The sequence below is a fragment of the Somniosus microcephalus genome, chromosome 6 (assembly GCF_052327205.1).
Source record: "Somniosus microcephalus isolate GS21.2 chromosome 6, FLI_Smic_1.0, whole genome shotgun sequence".
NCBI classification, from domain to species: Eukaryota; Metazoa; Chordata; class Chondrichthyes; order Squaliformes; family Somniosidae; genus Somniosus; species Somniosus microcephalus.
The window spans coordinates 44,105,901-44,125,954 of NC_140992.1; the positions used below are offsets into that span (position 1 = coordinate 44,105,901).

The 20,054-nt window shown below is 46.2% G+C and overlaps 1 protein-coding gene across 4 annotated transcripts in view; it reads left to right on the forward strand.

The window, feature by feature from the left end:
* Positions 1-17,146: 17,146 nt before the first annotated feature.
* Positions 17,147-20,054, forward strand: part of chrnd (cholinergic receptor, nicotinic, delta (muscle)) — an 84,387-nt gene continuing 81,479 nt past the window's right edge. For 2 of the 4 annotated variants that reach the window (XM_085990108.1, XM_085990107.1), the window contains exons 1-2: positions 17,147-17,290; positions 19,868-20,013. In XM_085990108.1, coding sequence (XP_085846234.1) covers positions 17,239-17,290; positions 19,868-20,013 — 198 coding nt within the window. In that variant the 5' untranslated portion in view covers positions 17,147-17,238. The remainder of the gene's footprint in view (positions 17,291-19,867; positions 20,014-20,054) is intronic. The other 2 variants (XM_085990104.1, XM_085990106.1) reach the window with 1 other exon arrangement.

The window sequence follows — 20,054 nt, forward strand, 5'->3', positions numbered from 1 at the left end:
CTTTAAACATCAGCCCGCCCTCTTTATTCGCTAATCTCGCTCCGAACTGCAGGCCCATAGCGACCAAAAGTAGATGGTACAGTCTGGAAGACAGACACTTTATCAAGGCGGAAGTGGACAGACTCCTGCGGGAAGGCATTATTGAATGCAGTACCAGTCCGTGGCGTGCCCAAGTAGTCATAGTTAAAAATAGCGAAAAGAAACGGATGGTAATTGACTACAGCCAGACTGTTAATATTTATACCCAGCTGGACGCCTACCCTTTACCCCGCATATCAGAAATGGTCAACCAGATTGCGCAATACCGAGTCTTCTCGACTATCGACCTCAAATCCGCGTATCACCAGCTCCCCATTAGAACGGAGGACCGCCCATACACCGCCTTTGAGGCGAACGGACGCCTCTACCATTTTCTCAGAGTGCCCTTCGGGGTAACAAATGGGGTCTCGGTCTTCCAACGTGAGATGGACCGCATGGTTGACGAGAATAAACTACAAGCTACCTACCCCTATCTGGACAATGTCACTATCTGCGGGCACAACCAGCAAGACCACGATCTAAATCTTGCGAGATTTTTAAAAACTGCCCTAAAGCTGAATCTAACCTACAACGAAGACAAATGTGTCTTCAACACAACCCGTCTCTGTATCCTCGGCTGTGTGGTGGAAGATGGGGTAGATGGACCGGACCCTGACCGATTACGCCCCCTAAAGGAACTGCCCCTGCCACACAATCCCAAAGCTTTAAAAAGGTGCCTGGGATTTTTTTCGTATTATGCCCAATGGGTGCCCAATTACTCTGATAAGGCCCGACCCCTCATTAAATCGATGTCCTTCCCACTATCAGCTGAAGCTCGGGAGGTTTTCACCAGTATCAAACAGGACATTGAAAGGGCTGCACTGTGTGCAGTGGACGAAAGCATTCCCTTTCAAGTCGAAAGCGATGCGTCAGACTTTGCTTTAGCTGCGACCCTCAATCAGGCTGGGAGACCTGTGGCCTTCTTCTCCCGAACCCTTCAGGGACCTGAAATCAGGCACTCTTCTGTCGAGAAGGAGGCACAGGCTATAGTGGAGGCAGTGCGGCACTGGAGACACTACCTAGCCGGCAAACGTTTCACCCTGCTCACCGACCAGCGGTCGGTGGCTTTCATGTTTAATAACAAACAAAGGGGGAAAATCAAGAATGACAAAATACTCAGGTGGAGGATCGAACTATCCATGTTCGACTATGATATTATGTACAGGCCGGGAGCCCTTAATGAACCTCCAGACGCCCTATCGCGGGGAATGTGTGCCAGCATTCATACGGACAAATTACAGGGTCTCCACAACGACCTCTGTCACCCAGGGGTCACCCGACTATACCATTTTATAAAGTCCCGCAATCTGCCCCACTCCATCGAGGAGGTCAGGGCAATGACCAGAGCCTGCCGCATCTGTGCGGAATGCAAGCCTCGTTTCTACAGGCCCGACCGTGCACACCTTATCAAAGCCACACGGCCATTCAAGCGCCTAAGTCTGGACTTCAAGGGACCTCTTCCCTCTGCCGACCGTAACGTATACTTCCTCAATATCATCGATGAATATTCCCGCTTCCCCTTCGCCATTCCCTGCCCAGACATGACCAGTGCCACGGTCATCAAGTGTCTCAGTAATCTATTCTGCATGTTTGGCATGCCAAACTACATACACAGCGATAGGGGGACGTCATTTATGAGTGACGAACTGCGCCAGTTCTTGCTCTCAAAGGGGATAGCCACTAGCAGAACCACTAGCTACAACCCCCGGGGTAATGGGCAAGTGGAAAGGGAGAATGCTACTGTTTGGAAGGCTGTCACGTTAGCCTTAAAGTCAAAAGGTCTTCCGACCTCCCGCTGGCAGGAAGTCCTCCCAGACGTGCTCCACTCCATAAGGTCTCTGTTATGTACAGCCACTAACGCTACCCCTCACGAAAAGATGTTCGTTTTCCCCCGGAAATCCACCTCGGGCATATCTCTACCCGCGTGGCTGACGTCTCCGGGGACAGTACTATTGCGGAAGCACGTGAGAGGCCATAAAACGGACCCCCTTGTGGAAAAGGTACAGCTCCTCCATGCAAACCCTCAGTACGCCTATATCGAATACTCTGACGGGCGAGAGGACACTGTTTCCATAAAAGACCTCGCTCCCTCGGGGAGCGGAGAGAACGATGAAAGACTACCCGAGGAAGACCTACACCAAAAAGAGACAGGACGCCCAGAGGTATCAATACCCAACTTTAACCTGGAGGACACTGCAGATAACCTGGAAGACACTGTGGAGGCCCGGACAGCGGAGGAACCAGAATCCACTCCCCTAGAGGCACCCCAACCGGCTTTGCGCCGATCACTGAGAACCGCAAAACCTCCTGACAGACTCACTTATACCAACTTTTAAGAAACATCACCCCGATGGACTAAATCTAAAGACGGGGTGAATGTAATGAAATCTGTTTGTCTTGCCTGTATTCGTTTTGCACTCATGTATATTACCCTCCCCCACATGGTGTACAGTTTCACTTCCTCTTTCCTGACTAACCTGGAAGGTTCCAGGTCTTGGCTCTTGGCTCCGCCCCTGACTTCTCTTACTTAAAGATCTCAGGATCTGTATGACTCATTCCTGTGAGCCAGTCGGTGTGTTGAGATGTTAGCTTTGATCTTAGTGATTAAAAGCCAACTTGTTAAAGTCTATAACTTCTAGTTTTGTGGTTATTGAAGGCACATCAATATCCAATTTCCTTTTGAAAGTTACTATTGAATCTGCTTCCACCACCCTTTCAGGCAGCACATTCCAGATCATGACTATTTGCTGCGTAAAAAAAATTCTCCTCATCTCTCCTCTGGTTCTTTTGCCAATTACCTTAAATCTGTGTCCTCTGGTTACTGACCCTCCTGCCAGTGGTAACAGTTTCTCCTTGTTTAAAAACAAGGATGAGAATTTTTAATTGAGGCGATGCCAGACCAGAAACCAATGAAGGACAGCGAGCACTGGGGTAATGGGTGAACGGGACTTAGCGCAAGTTAAGATATGGGAAGCAGAGTTTTGATGAGTTTAAGTTTACAGAAGGTGCAAGGTGGGAGGTCAGCCAGGAGAACATGGGAATAGTCAAGTCTAGAGGTGACAACAGCAGCAGATGAGGCAGGGGTGGAGATGGGTAATGTTACAGAGGTGGAAGTATGGAGTCGGAAGTTCAGCTCAGGGTCAAATAGGATACCAATGGTCTGGTTCAGCCTCAGACAGTTGCCAGGAAGAGGGATAGAGTTGATGGCTAGGGAACCGAGTTTGTGGCAGGGACCGAGTTTGTGGGAGGTGTTGTGTATGTACCTTTAAGAGAATAACTGGTCTCAGACTGCAGTACCGGCAGTGACCATCCCTGTATAAAAGGCGCTAGTGAGCCTCTGTTGTTTAGTTTCACTATTGACTTCCACCAGTAAAGACGTGTTTTGTTTAACTCCTGCTGTCCGTGTCTCAATCATTCACGGACATAATACTGGCGATGAGCAGATACGAACCTACCTACAGTCTGCACCACCTCCTGGGATCCATTCCTACAGCGAAGTGAGCAGAGGTCGAGGCCAGAAAGAAAAGAAAGTAAGAGGCAGTAGAAACGGGCGCCGACCGTGGGCATCCGCCCTGTGTTGCAGAGTTGAAGATTGCTGGAGAAGCTGTCGGATGCGGGGCCTGGTTCCTGTCGACGGTACTTCAGCTAATCGGGCTGGTGGCAGGTAGTGCACTGATCCTTCCTGGGTTGCGGTGGTCGCGAACTCGAGCGGGTGGTTTGCAACGGGGCCGAGCAGCGTTGTCGGGAAGAAGAGAGAGGGTGGAGCACACAGGGCGCGGCCGGTGCTACGAAGCCGGGCTGCGTATAGACCCGTGAAGAGGGAGGCAAGAGTCCCACAGGGTTGTTCCACGACGGGAAAATAATAAAAAAAATATTAAACGCGCAAGAAACCGTGGAAAGCAGCACCAACAACAGCGGGGAAGAAGGCAAAGCGCGGGAGGCGCCATCTTAATCAGCGGGGAAGAAGGCAAAGCGCGGGAGGCGCCATTTTGTTAAATCGGGGAAGAAGGCAAAGCGCGGGAGGCGCCATTTTAGATTTGCAAGATGCCGAAGACTGGCTGTATCACTGCTTTTGATACTACAATAGAGGACTGGACCACATATGTGGAAAGAGTCGAGGTATATTTCGAGGCAAACGAAATAGCGGAGGAGAAAAAGGCAGCGATATTGTTAAACTTAATGGGCGCTAGAACGTATGGCCTATTGCGGGACCTGATTACTCCAGCCAAACCGAAGGCAAAGAGTTTTAACGAAATTGTTGCTGTCCTACAGGAACACCTAAACCCTGCACCGCTGTTGATAGCAGAAAGATTTAAATTCCACAGGAGAACTCAGCACAAAGATGAGAGCAATGCTGAGTATCTTACGGAACTGTGCAAGGTATCAAAGCACTGCCAGTTCGGAGCAGGACTGGCAGATACCCTACGGGACAAATTTGTCTGTGGACTCCTGAGTGAAGGAACACAGAAGAAGTTACTCTCAGAGAAAGAGCTGACGCTAGATAAGGCTTTCAGCGTGGCAGTATCGTATGAAGCAGCAGCCAGGGGAGCTGCAGAAATTCAACAAAAACCACAGGAAAACGGCACCCACGAAATGACACGGGGATTTGCAAAATGTTATCGCTGCGGCAGAACTAACCATGACCAGAAGGACTGCTGGTCCAAAGACAAAATATGCAGGCAATGCGGGAAGATGGGACACATTGCACGAGTTTGCAGGTCTGGGAAGAAGACCAGCGACAACAAAAAGGCTACTAAGGAACCGTACAAGAAAGTACAAAAGATGACGGACAGTAGTTCCGAAGACCAGATGAGCGATAGTGAATCCGGAAACAGGAGACTAAGCTGTCTCAAACTTCACAATGTAATTGCAAAAGAGGATCACCGAACCATTTGGGTCACCCTCACGATAGCAGGGTCCCAAGTTAAAATGGAATTGGATACAGGATCAGCACTAACCGTCATGAATCGACGAGACTACAAGCGGCTATTTTCACACATACCCTTGAGAGAGACATCCATCGTCTTGACGATGTATACGGGGCAAAAAGTATACCCCAGAGGAAAAATAAGGGTGCCTGTCGAATACAACAGCAAGAAAATACGGAAATTGTATCTCTACATACTGCCAAATGGTGGACCACCGTTATTGGGATGGGAATGGATCAGGAAGATAAACTTAGGTTGGCACTCCATTCATGCAATGACGGTGGATGGTAAAAAAGATGAAGACGTCACTCCTGGACGATTGTCAACAATCTTAGCTAACACCAAAGAGGTATTTCAACAAGAACTGGGCACGCTTAAAGGCGTAACCGCCTTGATAAAAATAGAAGAGAATGCAGTTCCCAAGTTTTCAAAGCAAGACCGGTACCATATGCAATTTGCCCAGCCGTCGAGGCAGAGCTGGAGAATCTGGAGAAGGCGGGCGTGTTGTCTAAGGTCGACTGGAGTGAGTGGGCGACACCCATCGTTCCTGTCATGAAGAAAACGTTAAGCAATAAGTCCGGGGAGCCAAGGAAGATTCGCATCTGTGGGGATTTCAAGGTGACGGTGAACCCAGTCCTTCACACAGTACAATATCCTCTTCCAAGGATAGAAGACATCTTCGCCTCACTGTCTGGAGGGAAGCGTTTTACAAAAATTGACCTAGCACAAGCATATTTGCAGATGGAGGTTGAAGAGTCCTCTAGGAAGTATCTCACAATAAACACTCACAAAGGTCTTTACCAGTATCATCGATTGGTATTCGGAGTAGCATCGGCTCTGGCGATATGGCAAAGAGCGATGGAACAAGTCCTGCAAGGGATTTCGGGGACTCAGTGTTACTTGGACGACATCCTTGTGACGGGTGAAGATGACAGTGAACACCTTAACAACCTAGAACAGGTGCTCACTAGACTACGGGAACATGGGCTGCGAGCCAACCGCCCCAAGTGCGATTTTTTTAAGAAACAGATATCGTATTGTGGCCACGTGATTGATGAAGAGGGGTTACATAAGTCCCCTGACAAAATTGAAGCGGTTGTTAAGGCCCCAGCGCCTGAAAATGTGTCGCAACTGAGGTCATTCCTCGGATTGGTGAATTACTATCATAAGTTTTTGCCGAATTTGTCGACAATTCTGCACCCACTGAACGCCCTGCTACGAACGGGGGTAGCATGGAAATGGAGTGATGATTGTAAACGTGCTTTTCAGAAGAGTAAGGACTTAATCACTTCAAGGGAAGTATTGGCTCACTACAACCCAGCACCGCCGATCAGACTGGCGTGTGATGCGTCTCCCTACGGCATTGGGGCGGTACTGTCACATAAATTCCTTGATGGTTTAGAGAGGCCGATAGTTTTTGCGTCTCGCTCGTTAACTTCTGCCGAGCGTAACTACGCCCAGATTGACAGAGAGGCCCTCAGCCTAGTGTGGGGGGTGAAGAAGTTCAATCACTACCTGCACGGTCAAAAAGTTACTCTACTAACCGATCATCAACCTCTTGTCTCCATTTTCAACCCTCAGAAGGGCGTACCAATAATGACAGCACAACGGCTGCAGAGATGGTCCCTTTTCCTAGGGGCACACCAATGTGACATCGAGTACAAAGGAACTAAACAGCATGGAAATGCTGATGGATTGTCACGCCTACCGTTGCCGATGGTGGAAGAAGAAGACCTTGCAGTGGATCCAATGGAGTTATTCCACTCGACCATAGTCGAATGTCTCCCTGTGACGAATGCAAACATAGAAAAGGAAACACGGAATGACCCGACACTATCACGGGTCTATGATTTAACGGTGAAGGGATGGCCAGCACATGGCGAACCACTGCTGCCAGCATCCTCGCCGAGAAGAGAACAGCTGTCAGTGTGCAGAGGAACCTTGATGTGTGGATCCAGAGTAGTAATTCCACCTAAGTTGACGGATAGAGTGCTCAATGAGCTTCATGAGGGTCGTCTGGGTGGGGTAAAAATGAAGAACTTAGCCAGAGCGTTTGTGTGGTGGCCGGGAATCGATAGAGAAATCGAAGAGATGACCAAGAGCTGTGCAGGATGCCAGAAGGTCCAAAACGCCCCACCACAAGCTCCTCTGCATCCATGGGAGTGGCCCTCATCTCCATGGCAAAGGGTGCACATTGATTTTGCTGGTCCCTTCATGGACTCGATGTTTTTAATTGCGGTGGATGCACATTCAAAGTGGCCAGAGGTAATAAAAATGTCCTCAACCACCACGGAAAAAACGATCACAGTTTTACGAACCATATTCGCCAGGAATGGGCTGCCTGAACAGATTTGCTCTGACAATGGACCACAGTTTGTGTCTGAAGAGTTCCGGAGGTTCTTAAAGAACAATGGTGTTAAGCATTACACATCTGCCCCATATCATCCAGCCACTAATGGATTGGCCGAGAGGTTTGTCCAAACATTCAAGAAGGCTATCAAGGCAATGTGTAATGAAGATATACCCCTACAACACCAGGTGGACAACTTCTTGTTTGCCTACCGGAATGCGACACATGCGGTTACCAACCAAACTCCAGCCATGATGTTCTTCAATCGAAGACTACGATGCCGCTTGGATTTGGTTAAGCCAAACGTCCGAAGAGATGTGGAGAACAGGCAGTTTCAGAATATGAATGAAAGACCGACCAGGAGTTTTAAGATAGGTCAACCAGTTTTGGCCCGGGACTACCGCACTGAGAAATGGCAGCCAGGAACGATTTGTACACGACAAGGACCTCTCATGTATACCGTGGACGTTGGGGAGAGCATTGTAAGACGCCATGCTGACCAGATTCTAGAGTCACTGGAAAGCGTCAACTCCACACCACGATCTGATACACCTGGTAATGAAATCGACGTTCCAATTGCAGTTACCGCAGAACCGGTAAGAACAGGAGGTCCAGCATCTCGTGAAGTGGTGCGCCGACAACAACCTGGCCCTTAACACCAAGAAAACAAAGGAAATAATCGTGGACTTCAGGAATTCCAAAGGCGGAAGTCACACCCCCATCCACATCAATGGGGCGGAGGTGGAAAGGGTGGCCAGCTTTAAGTTCCTCGGAGTCCACATCACGGAAGACCTCTCCTGGTCCCTCAACACCTCCTCTCTGGTGAAGAAGGCCCAGCAGCGCCTATATTTCTTGAGGAGGCTGAAGGGATGTAATCTGTCACCCCCGATCCTCTCTAACTTCTACCGCTGCACTATAGAGAGCATCCTGACAAACTGTATCACGGTATGGTACGGCAGCTGTAGCTCCCATGACCGGAAAGCCCTGCAGCAGGTAGTCAAAACTGCCCAACGCATTACCGGCACCCGGCTACCGACCATAGAACATATATATCAGAAACACTGCCTACGGAGGGCACGGTCCATCATCAAAGACCCTACCCACCTCAGCCACAGTCTGTTCGCCCTCCTACCATCTGGAAGACGCTACAGATGCATTCGCACCCGTACGACCAGATTTAGGAACAGCTTCTTTCCCAGGGCTGTCATCATACTGAACTCCACAAATAAACACTAAAGCCTGCACATCTGCCGATGCACTTTATTATGGTTATATTTATGCTAATATATATGTACAAATGTATGTTGAAATGTTTAAGTGTCCTAATCCAAATTGTACACTCTCGGGAGCCGCAAGCCTACATTTCGTTGTACTGCACTTGTGCACTAACAATGACAATAAAAGTTGATTTGATTTGATTTGATTGGAAGCAGATGAACCAAACAACGACATTGATCCCAACTCAACATTGCCAAAAGAACCTGATACCCCAAAGAGGCGTTATCCAGACAGAATCAGGAAGCCTCCTCAAAGACTGAACTTATAATTGCTTAAACTTAACCAATGTATCTTGCAACAGTAATTGTGATTGTAATTAGTTATCATTTAGTTGTTAAATGAATGTTATGTACTGTTTATCTAAAAGGGGAGGAATTGTTGTGTATGTACCTTTAAGAGAATAACTGGTCTCAGACTGCAGTACCGGCAGTGACCACCCCTGTATAAAAGGCGCTAGTGAGCCTCTGTTGTTTAGTTTCACTATTGACTTCCACCAGTAAAGACGTGTTTTGTTTAACTCCTTCTGTCCGTGTCTCAATCATTCACGGACATAATAGCAGGGACCAAAGACAATGGGGGAAATTTCGTTCTGTTAGCGCCAGTAGATGGCACTAATGGGGCGCTAGAGCAGGATTGTCGGGGCGAGGTGAATCCAGCCCCCCACGCCAAATCCAGCCCCCTGTAGTGCCGCCGGTAAGAGGTATCACTGGGAACGTCAACAGCAGGTAGATCGTGACGTCAGTGAGTGTGCAACGAGAAATACGGGAACATATGCGCAGAGAGATGAGGAGGGACATCAGGGCTCTCACCAGGAGGCCTTGCCCTCCGAGGTTATTCCAAGAGCACTTCTCCCACCTTCAATTAAGCAAGGAGCAGTGTATTAGACAGCTCCGCCTCACCAAGGAGGTGGTCATAGAACTCTGCCACCTCCTCCAAACAGATCCCCAGCCTCACACCGGGATGACTTAAAGCCCTGATCCCCTTTGCTCACCACATCCCCATCATTCCATCCTCTCGCGGGCCATATCACACCGCAAAGTTGAAATGACAGACACCACAAAAGAATGGTAAGTGAATTAATAAATTTATCAAAAATCAGTGAACACATATTTACACCAAAAATATTAACTAATCACCCTTGTGCAATCCCTTATTGCCCCTCATTACAGTGCATTGGCCTACTCTCGTGCTCCTATGAAGTGTTGGCCCAGTGGCTGCAGCAGGGCTGGTGGAAGGCTGCTGAGTGTCCGTGCGGGAGACTTCAGATGGCCTTGCAGGATGCCCTTGACCAGCTCTGGGCCTGCAAGGCCTGACTGTAAACTGCACCACCTCAGCATGGGCAGCAGCAGTCTGGGCTGGCTGGATGACAGGCAGTGACAAGGGCAATGGCGGAGTGGCAGTGGTGGGAGCAGGAATGCTGTCATCCTGAGAGAGGACAGCCGGTTCCTGCTCCACTGACCCACTGCCACTCCCCCGGGGCAGCACCTCAGCATCCCTAGCAATCTGTTGGAGCACAGATTGCTGGCCTGCTATGACATTGTGAAAGCCCTGGTCGACAGTGGTTGACCCAGCCATGATGGCAGCAGTCAGAGCTTGCGTGGCATCAAGCTGAGACTGCATGATAGCAGCCTGAGGTTGGATGCCACCAAGCATAGACTGCATTACAGCACTAAGACGTTGCATTGCTTCCGATTGTGCTGCAATGGAAGCTACCAGATCGCCCATCACACGCGGCATCAGGTCTGAGTTGCCACGGTCTCTCTGGGAGTCTACCATCCTTTGCAGACTGGAAATGATGGGCTCCATGGTGTGCGCAGAGCCAAGTGCAATGTTGGAAGCAGACTCCTCCACACTCCTTACCATTGCCGAGAGGCTCTCAGGCACCCTTGCCATTGCACCTATCATCTCCGTGTGCATGCCCATCACCCTTCTTCTAAACACCTCCCCATTGAGGTCCTCATCTGAGTCCTGTACAGTAGAACTCGCGTGTGAACTTGCCCTCCGGGGAGCTGGCCCCCAAGTAACCCTTTCCCCCTGACCTTGCTGCAGCCCACTCATCCCCGGTGCCTCACTCTGTGCAGATCCTGTTACTATACTAGCCTCTAAAGAACACGTAGTGTCAGTATCTGAGCTGGTGCCTGCGGGTGAAAGATGCAGTGACGCGGTGTGTTCTTCCTCCTCCTCTTCTCCAGCCTCGCTCTCTACGGTGCCCTCAGGGACAGGCTGCTTGGGTGCTTGCTGATTATCTGAAAGCATAAAGGCACAAGAGTCGGGTTGAGCTGGGGGGAAGGGGGCAGGAAGGGAGAAATGCAAGCAGCATGATTAGTGGTTGGGAGTCGGCTTGTCCCCTGCCTGTGTGCTCCTGCTCCTTCCTGATGTGAGCCACCTTGGCTTGCAAGAGAAAGGAAAGTGTGTGAGCGAGTGTGGAGCGATGTGTTTGGGTGATGTGCCTTCCATAATTGAATAACTGTCATTGTGTGCGAGGTGTGAGATGTGAGTGTGAGTGTTGGTAGGTAGAGATTGTTGGTGGGTGAATGCTGGGGGTGTGATGCTTTGACCAGTGTGTGAAGATTGTGGTTCAGATTGTGGCATGTAGCATTTGTTGAAGCATTGACTCACCCTGACCACTCGAGTGAGGTTGTTAAATTTCTTCCTGCTCTGTGTGTGGGTCCTGGGGACCACAGTGCTGCCCGAGACATGCTGCGCTACCTCACTCCACATGGTGCGGAAGACTTGTGGTGATGGCCTCCTGCCACTTACCAGGAAGAGCACCACCCTCCATCTCTCCACAGAGAAAACCAATACCTCCAATGGTTGATCGGAGAATCTGCGGGCTCTCTCCCTGGGACGTAGATCTGCCATGAGTGCTCCTGCTCCTGCTCCCACTCCCGCTCCCGCTCCTGCTCCCTAAGGCAGCTGCACAGCCAGCAATGCTGAGAATGAGGTGCTGCAGCATCAATGAATTTCCCCTTTAAGTAGTGAAAAAAGCCTCTGGCAATCATGACTTGCGATTAGACTGCACTTGGTATTGGTCCACCCTTTAAATCTAACGCCAATGAGCTTGGGTTTTGAGACTTGATTTAGAATTCCAATCATTTTATTGAGCAGTGAGCACGAATTTTGCGTGCAGTCTAAAGCATTTGCGCCTGGCGCTAATTCTCAAACTTTTCTACTAACATCTCCCATTCCTTGGCTATAACGAATTTCCAGCCCATAACTTTGGTCTTCCAAATATTTAATTGGAAGAAATTTCTGCTCATCCAATACTGAATGTCAGACAAGCAGCGTGACAAATCAGATGCAGTGGAGACATCTCTGCGCCTCTCTATTTGTCTCCTCTCCTTTAAAACCCTTATTTAAACTGCAATTTCGGTCACTTATCCTAATTCTCTCACAGTAAATCAGTTTCCATATCATTTTTTTTTTTAATTTTCCCTCTGTAAAGCACCACGGAGTGATTTTCTAATTTAAACATGATTTGTCAAAGCAAATTGTTCTTCCTGTGTCTACCAATGGGAGTTACCTCCATTGTATTGACTGAGAAGCAAGCAGTGATATCTCTGAGAATGCCTGTCACATAATAAGGTCACTGGATTATCAGGAACAGGTGTTCCTTGCTGGGAGGGGGTTGGTGCTACACATAAATATGGCAGAATACATCCAACTATAAGGTTGTCTTTTCCCAACTTTAATGCACTATGTAAAACAGTTAACGCAGCACAGAATTCCAGCAAATTCTTCAGCCATGTTCCCTCACATTACAACAGACAAATATACCTCTTGCAATTTCTGACTGTGGCTCACTTTCTCCAACTACAGATTGACTAGAATATGTAAAAATGCAGCTCAGGTTATTCCCAGTACTGGAAAGTTTCTTTTTCATCCAATGTAAATGTTACATCTAGACACAAGCATGTCTATCTGTCAAGCTAATTAATGTTTCTGCCTGGATATTTAAATTGAGAGCACGTTACATTCAGAGTTTGATCAAACCTGTCGTGGGGCTGCTTTCTACACTTAGCTACTTCGTCTGGTATTTGGTGATAAATGGCTACGCCTGAATCCCTGAGGTTGCATTCCTGCCAACAGCTGGTCAGTCTGAAATCCTGGCATGCAAAGAGAATCTCTGTCCACCCAGGTTCTTTATATTTTCCAGCCAGACAACCCTGCTGTTAAAGCAGAGGAAGACCTGCTGGTCGGATCACTCTGTGAGAGGTGCTGGGGGTAGCAGGATGCTATGCGTGCACTCTCCTGATCTCCATGAGGCCAATCCTGGTTTTTGACTGGTGTGGCAAGGAATGCCACAGCCTTTAATTCTACTGTTTTCTACCTTTTCCTCTTTTGTGTATCCAAGGCTTCCAGTTTAAATTATAAATGAGATCAGAAGAAAGGTTTAGCAAACCATGCATGACGATGAGTTGGGATTTGAAATGGGAAGTCGGTTGTATTTTACATGCAGTTTTTCCAGTAGCCCTGTATTCTTCTTGGGAAGGTTGTCCCTAGATTCTGGCAACCCTGGCGCCATTCATTGTGGGTCCAGTTGCAGACCCAATCATTGGTCTGCTTAGGGCCCACAACATTGGGACTAATTCATGCAGTAGTTTAAGGACTGCATCAATTAAATTGCTCCTTAACCTCTGAGAGCTTGATTGAAATCTAGCGGAGACCAGTTGAATGAAAATTACTCCTTTTCTGTTTTTCTAGACTTGTTGTAAGGGTCATAGCTGATCAGTATTAATTCCCCACATGGTGATTTCCTGATCTCAATTCCCCACATGGTGATTTCCTGATCTCAATTCTCCACATGGTGATTTCCTGATCTCAATTCCCCATAGGGTTGCGAAGGGGTGGAAAGTTTCCGGTAAATTTCATGACATTTTCCATGGGAAGTTTAGCTTGGGCATTTTGGGAATTTTGCCCCAAAAAGCACATGCTAGCATAATTTTTTTTTTGTATTTCTTTCATTTTTTTTCACAGGTCCTCTCTTAAAATTGCTAACAGAGATGGAATCTTAATTATTAAGGAATTTCTTAAAAAATATATGTTTATCTTCTTACTTGGCTTGTTTTAATAATTACAAGTTTTGTGTGTGACTGTGAACAAATGGCAATATCCCAGTCTGGGGATATGGAAACCACCATCAAGAAAATACTGCTGGATGATGTGTTTTGGGAGAGAGTGGTTAGCAGCCTTAAATTACTCTCACCAGTAGCATCTGCAATTGCTCAGACTGAAGGAGATGACATTGTCTTGTCAGATGTTCTTAGGCTTTTTGCTGATTTAAAAGAACAAATCAGCATTGCCCTACCCACATCCCTGCTGCTCAAAGCAGAGGAGAAGGCAATTGTTCAATTCATACAGACGCTTCAAGAATTCTGTGTCAAGCCGATTCATGCTGCAGCGTACATGCTGGACCCAAAGCATGTTGGGAGACCAATACTTTCTGGAGAACAGATCAACAGCGCTTACAGTGTGATTTCTACCCTCTCATGCCACCTCAATTTGGACGTGGGCAAAGTTCTGGGAAGTCTGGCAAAGTTCTCTACCAAGTAAGGTCTTTGGAATGGGGACGGGATATTGGAATCATGCAAGCATATCAGTGCACATACCTGGTGGAAGGGACTTTGTGCATCTGAGGCCCTGTCACCCACTGCATCGCTGATACTCCAAATCCCACCTTCATCAGCGGCCTCTGAACGAAATTGGTCACTTTTTGGGAATACGCATACAAAGGTGCGCAACAGACTGACTAACAAGAGAGTGGAGCAACTGGTGGCTATCCGGGCAAACCTACAACTTATTGAGCCAGATACAGAAGTGTCCACCATACAGCTAGACACTGACACAGAGGAGGAAATGGACACGTCAGAGCCAGAGTCAGAGAATCAGGAGGAGCAATGATGAATAGAAGACTCAGAAGACTCATGAGTAGAAGGCTCAAAGGGACAAAATAAGGACAAATTACAGGCTAAATAAGCTGAAGCACTTTTTATTTTATTTTAGATGGGTCTTTTTTGTGGAGGTTCAATAAAGTTCAAAATTATAACCTAAATAAAGTTTTGAAAGTCTGTTTTTATTTGTATGGAACAGCATGTCTATTTTGATGACAAAGATAATGGCCCAGTAATTCCGGAGTACGGACGGGGTACTCACGCGTGGGCCCGTTAGAAGTGCCGGATTTCAGCATGCACAGCGCATGCGCGGAAAACCGGCATTTCCTCTCCTCTGAACCAAGGGGTTAAGAGGCGGTTCCCGTGCGACGTTTCAGGCAGTGCGTACGCGTTGAACTTCGGTTTTTTTGACAGGTTTGTCCGTGCGTGAAGGCCTCCACTTTTTACGAATGTAAAAAGCAGACGTAAGGACTTAGTTTTAAAAGGTAAGTGGTCTAATAATTAAAGTTAGAAATTTTTTTCCACAGGTTTATTATTTTTAAAGAATTTACAGTAAGGTAAGTGTATCTTTGGACCCGATTTCTGAAAAAAAATTTTGGCAGATATTTGAATAATTGTTTAAAATAGTTTTTTAAAGTTATTAATAGTTAATTTAATTAGTGGGATTTTTTAAAACTTTTATTTAAAGTTTAAGTACTGTTTTGGGCACCCGGAGGTTTCATGAGTTTGACAAGTCTTATGTCTAACTCATGAATGGACTTTTGTAAACTCCCATTGGTTGCCCAGTGCTCACGTGATCCCAGCCGGCTCATCGCACTAAGTACGCCGCTGGATCACGCACGCACAGCGCGCCGGGAGCTGAACCGGGCCACAGACCGGAAATCCACACAGGCCCAGTCTTCAAATGTCAGCACGATATGTAAGTGTAGGTCGGGGGCTTGCACCCGCAGGAAGCCCCCGACCCGAATTTCTGGGCCAATATGAGGGTCAGAGACAAAAACCATCAGTGTGCAAAAAAACTCAAAATTCCCATAAATTCCTGTAAGTTCCCAAAATTCCCATAAATTCCCCAAAATTCCCATGGAAAGTTTCCGCTTTTAAAATTCTTGGAATTTTGCAACCCTACATGGTGATTTCCTGATTTCAATTCCCCACATGGTGACTTCCTGATCTCAATTCCCCACATGGTGATTTCCTGATTTCAATTTCCCACATGGTGGCTTCCTGATCTCAACCATGCTGACGAGAAGGAGTCACACAAGTAGCTGGCTAAACCGATATTGGTGAGGACCTGGGGGAAAGTCTCTGGCTTGTCCAGTTAACTGGAAAAGATATATGAGGGTGAATTATTCACTTGTGCACTCCCAGCACACAGTCTTGCTTGCCAGGAGCACATATTGCGTACGATCCATGATTTTCAGTCCATTAAAATTAATATGGACAATTCTGGAGGTGCGTGTGCAACCTTTTGGCTCCTGAACAGAAATACCCTATAATATGAGGGGATATGGAAGGAGTTAAAATAAAATTAAAATGTTAACATTATGAAAAAGCAAACTGCAAGAGGAATATAGCTTCCTAATTTGCACAATTTGTGAGTATTCAGTGAACTGCTTGCTGACTTCTAAAAAAAATCTAAATATGGAAGCCAAACTTTGACCAAAAATATTTTCTGTTGTGAATTTAATATTTACTGCATGAATTTAAGTTAGAAATTACAGCAGTGCTTAAGCATGCAACCTCACGTCCAACAGATCAGGAAAGGTCGACATCTGTTTGGTTTATGATAACACATGAAATACTGGTGTCCTCAGGGGATGGGGAGGGGCGATGTTGGAGAGGGTTTTTCGTCTTACCTCAAAATCCTATTGCTTATAGTCTGATGTGATTGATTATGGCATGTTCATGAAACAGTACAGATCTAAACATTAAAAAACGATTTTCATCGCTCCAACATTGGTGGCAGTGCCTTCAGCTGCCTCGGCCCTAAGCCCTGGAATTCCTTCCCTAAACCTCGCCACCTCTCTTTCCCTCTTTAAGACGCTCCTTAAAACCTACTTCTTTGACCAAGCTTTTGGTCACCTGTTCTAATATCTTCTCATGTGGCTCGGTGTCAAATTTTGTTTGATAACGCTCCTGTGAAGCGCCTTAGGACATTTTAATACATTAAATGCACTATATAAATACAAGTTGTTGTTGTTAATGAGGATTATGATTTAGCGACAGGGTTTTGATGAGTCAAATGCAATCAAATCTTTTTTTTACAGTTTCCTATGAATACTACTTTTTAAAAATTTTGTGTGGCATATTGCATTTTATTATCATTTTTACAGCTGACTTTTATACCCTGAGAAAATCTTGGGGATACCCTGAAATTATCAGGTCGGTTTTCCGGGGCCATGAGCAGTAAAATGATGGCCCACTGGTAGGTCTGTTCCATAAAGCACGAAGTGAATGCAAGCATCTTTTTGTGTAATCAGAGATGGCCTTCAGGTGGAATATGAATCACAACAGATTCCCCACCCACGTTGTGAGATTCCAGACCCTTCACATGGAAGTGAGTTTATTCTATATCTATCTGTGCCAGCAGCTGTTTCTGTCAGTTTCAACCCTGGATCAGATTTCAGATTCACTGTGCCCTTCAAACAAAAGCTGTTAAAAACTACCAAACACACACAGCAGCCATTACATTCAGAATCACTCTCTTTTCTAAATGTGGAACGTTCACGCCGTTTACCTTCTCATCACCTGCCTGTTTTATACAGGTAAGTTAAGTCTGATTATTACTGAAGAAAGCTTCTGTTCAATTTTTCAGTGATAATGGAAATCTCTTTTGGTTTGAGTTAACAGGATTCTCTGACCTGATCCTAGATAGAACTGTTGTTTAAAATCTGTTTCAATTAAAAATGTTCTTTTTCTCTCAAGAGAACTGAATTTCCCTTGTCGTGTTCAAAAATAGAAGGTTTTCTTTTAATTGACATGCACAGAAACTTAGTCAGGTATTCGTAACTTTGACTGTAGTTTTTTTGAAAAATTGGGACTTGCGATATTTACAGAACCACGCAATATGCAAAACCTGAGTGCAGTAGTTCTCTGATTAATCTAAGGCTTGCAACTGTTTTCCATTTTCGTTTGAGTGGAGAAATACTCCTGCAGCCCTCGGAGAGCTCAGGGAGTATTATAGCACGAACAGTATCTACATTTAATCATCACGATTCATGAGTTGACAATAACCAACATCAGAAGCCCAATTCAGCATTTACCTAATGCTTTTTAGTGTATTTCCCAATAGCCTGCAATGGGCATAGCTGAGGAAAAGTCACAAAGGAAAAGTTACAACTCTATGTAGCAGCTACTTTTTAGCACATTTTATGCATTAGTTCGAGGTGACAGGAATCAGCTTTGCATTAAACGATTTTTCCTTATTGAACAATCAATAACATTTTTCAATCGTGATCACAAAAAACAAATAATGAGGACTTAAACAAAAACTTTAATTATTTAAATAATAGACAAAAAATGAACTTAAAACTAAGATCATAGCAACAGGAATACTGGACCAGGGAAAGAACTAACTATAACCAGTATAGGACAATCAAGTAGATATAGGTCCCAATACTTCTTGAGACCAATGCAGCAGAACAAAAGCTGTATAGTCTGGAGGTAGGGTATATCAAAGGGACCCAGAAATCATTGCCTAGAGAAAATAGTGAAGCAGAGGGAGCTGAAGTTAGCGAATGTAGTAGGAATATTAAAAGAATCCAAAACTCACTGCTGTGTAAAAAGCATCAGGCTGGGGCTAACAACAGACCGGGGCTGACAACAGACCAAAGCCGACAACAGGCAGGCGCCCAGCAACAGGCCGGGGCTGACAAGAGGCAGGAGCTGACAACAGGTGGAGGCTGACAACAGGCAGAAGCCCAGCAACGGGCAGGAGCCCAGGAACAGGCAGGAGCCCAGGAACAGGCAGGAGCCCAGCAACGGGCAGGAACCCAGCAACAGGCAGGAGCCCAGGAACAGGCCAGGGCTGACAAGAGGCAGGAGTTGACAACAGGTGGAGGCTGACAACAGGTGGAGGCTGACAACAGGCAGGACCCAGCAACAGGCAGGAGCCCAGCAACAGGCCGGGGCTGGCAACAAGGCAGGGCTGACAGTTGGGCATTAAATCAATGTGAGATTGTTGAAACTCTTTTAGGTTTATCTAGGTTGTTTCTCAAATATGTTATTATCAATACAAAAATCCTAGATAAATCACAGTACCTGAGGAGAGGAAACATTTAACAATATCAGCTAACAAGGGTGCCAGGAAGGCAAGTTGGGTGTTCAGCAGTTTGGTGGGAATAGGGTCGAGGGCGCAGGAGGTGGGTCCCATGAATAAGATGAGATCGGAGAGGGCATGAGGGAAGATAGGAGAGAAACTAGAGGAAGATGCAAGTTCAGGGCTAGGGCAGGGGGAACCTTAGGGAAAGTTTGGCTTGGTGGGCTGGGAGAAGGAGGGAAGCAGCAGAGACAGCTGAAAGATTGGTTTCAATCTTAGTGACAAGGAGGTCCATGAGCTTCTCACACTTGTTGTTGGAGATGAAGGTGGAAGAGGCAGGGGATAGGAATCTCTGACAAAATTATAGAGCTGGAAGTCTACAAGCTCCAATGGAAGATTTAAAAAAGTCCCAAGGTTACCCGATCCTTGCAGGAGAAATGTGCAACTGTTCTGGATACTAATCAGAATAGCTAATCAGCATACTGAGAATCTCTCTAGTTACACAACTACGGCCTCTCAAATCAGTGCAAAGTAAAAGAAAGAGCAAGTCATTTATAGAAATATACATAATGAACTGCAATGCATAATCCATTTTAAAATGAATTAAATATTGGGAATAAGAACTTTAAAAATGTTGCTAAAACTCATTAGATAAGTAACAGTAGATCTCCCATGGTGCTGCTCATGGTAAGTCAGGTGATATGCCATTTTATATACGGATATATAGGCATGTTATTCCATGTAATACACTAAATATTATCCTGCTGTTAAGTTGGAACTGTGTCCCTTTAAGCGAATTGCTGTTAAGTAAACAAGTCTCAGGTCAATCAAAGTTTACTAGTTTGGTGAAGGGACTGTTCAGGGTAAGGTCAATCAGAGTTCAATTGCTGTTCAGCCTGAAAATCAGAACCCAACATGAAATGCCTGGCTGTCTTTTTCTTTTTTTAGTGTGATTACCAAGGCTCTTTTTTTAAGTCACAAGTTATAGACATTCTGCCTCCTGTGTTGATAAGGTATTTCAGTTGGTGGGGAAATCTCATTATACATTCCAAGTGACTGGCGTTCTTTCTCCTTTTGTCTGTAGGATGTTCTGGTAGGAATGATGAAGAGAGGCTGATTAACGATCTTTTCGTAGTCAAAAAGTATAATAAAGATGTACGGCCAGTCCAGCGGAATGACGAAGTGGTGAACATTGCATTGGGTTTAACCCTCTCCAATCTCATTTCATTAGTAAGTCAACACCTATTGAGGGGCATTGACCCCTCAGTCCA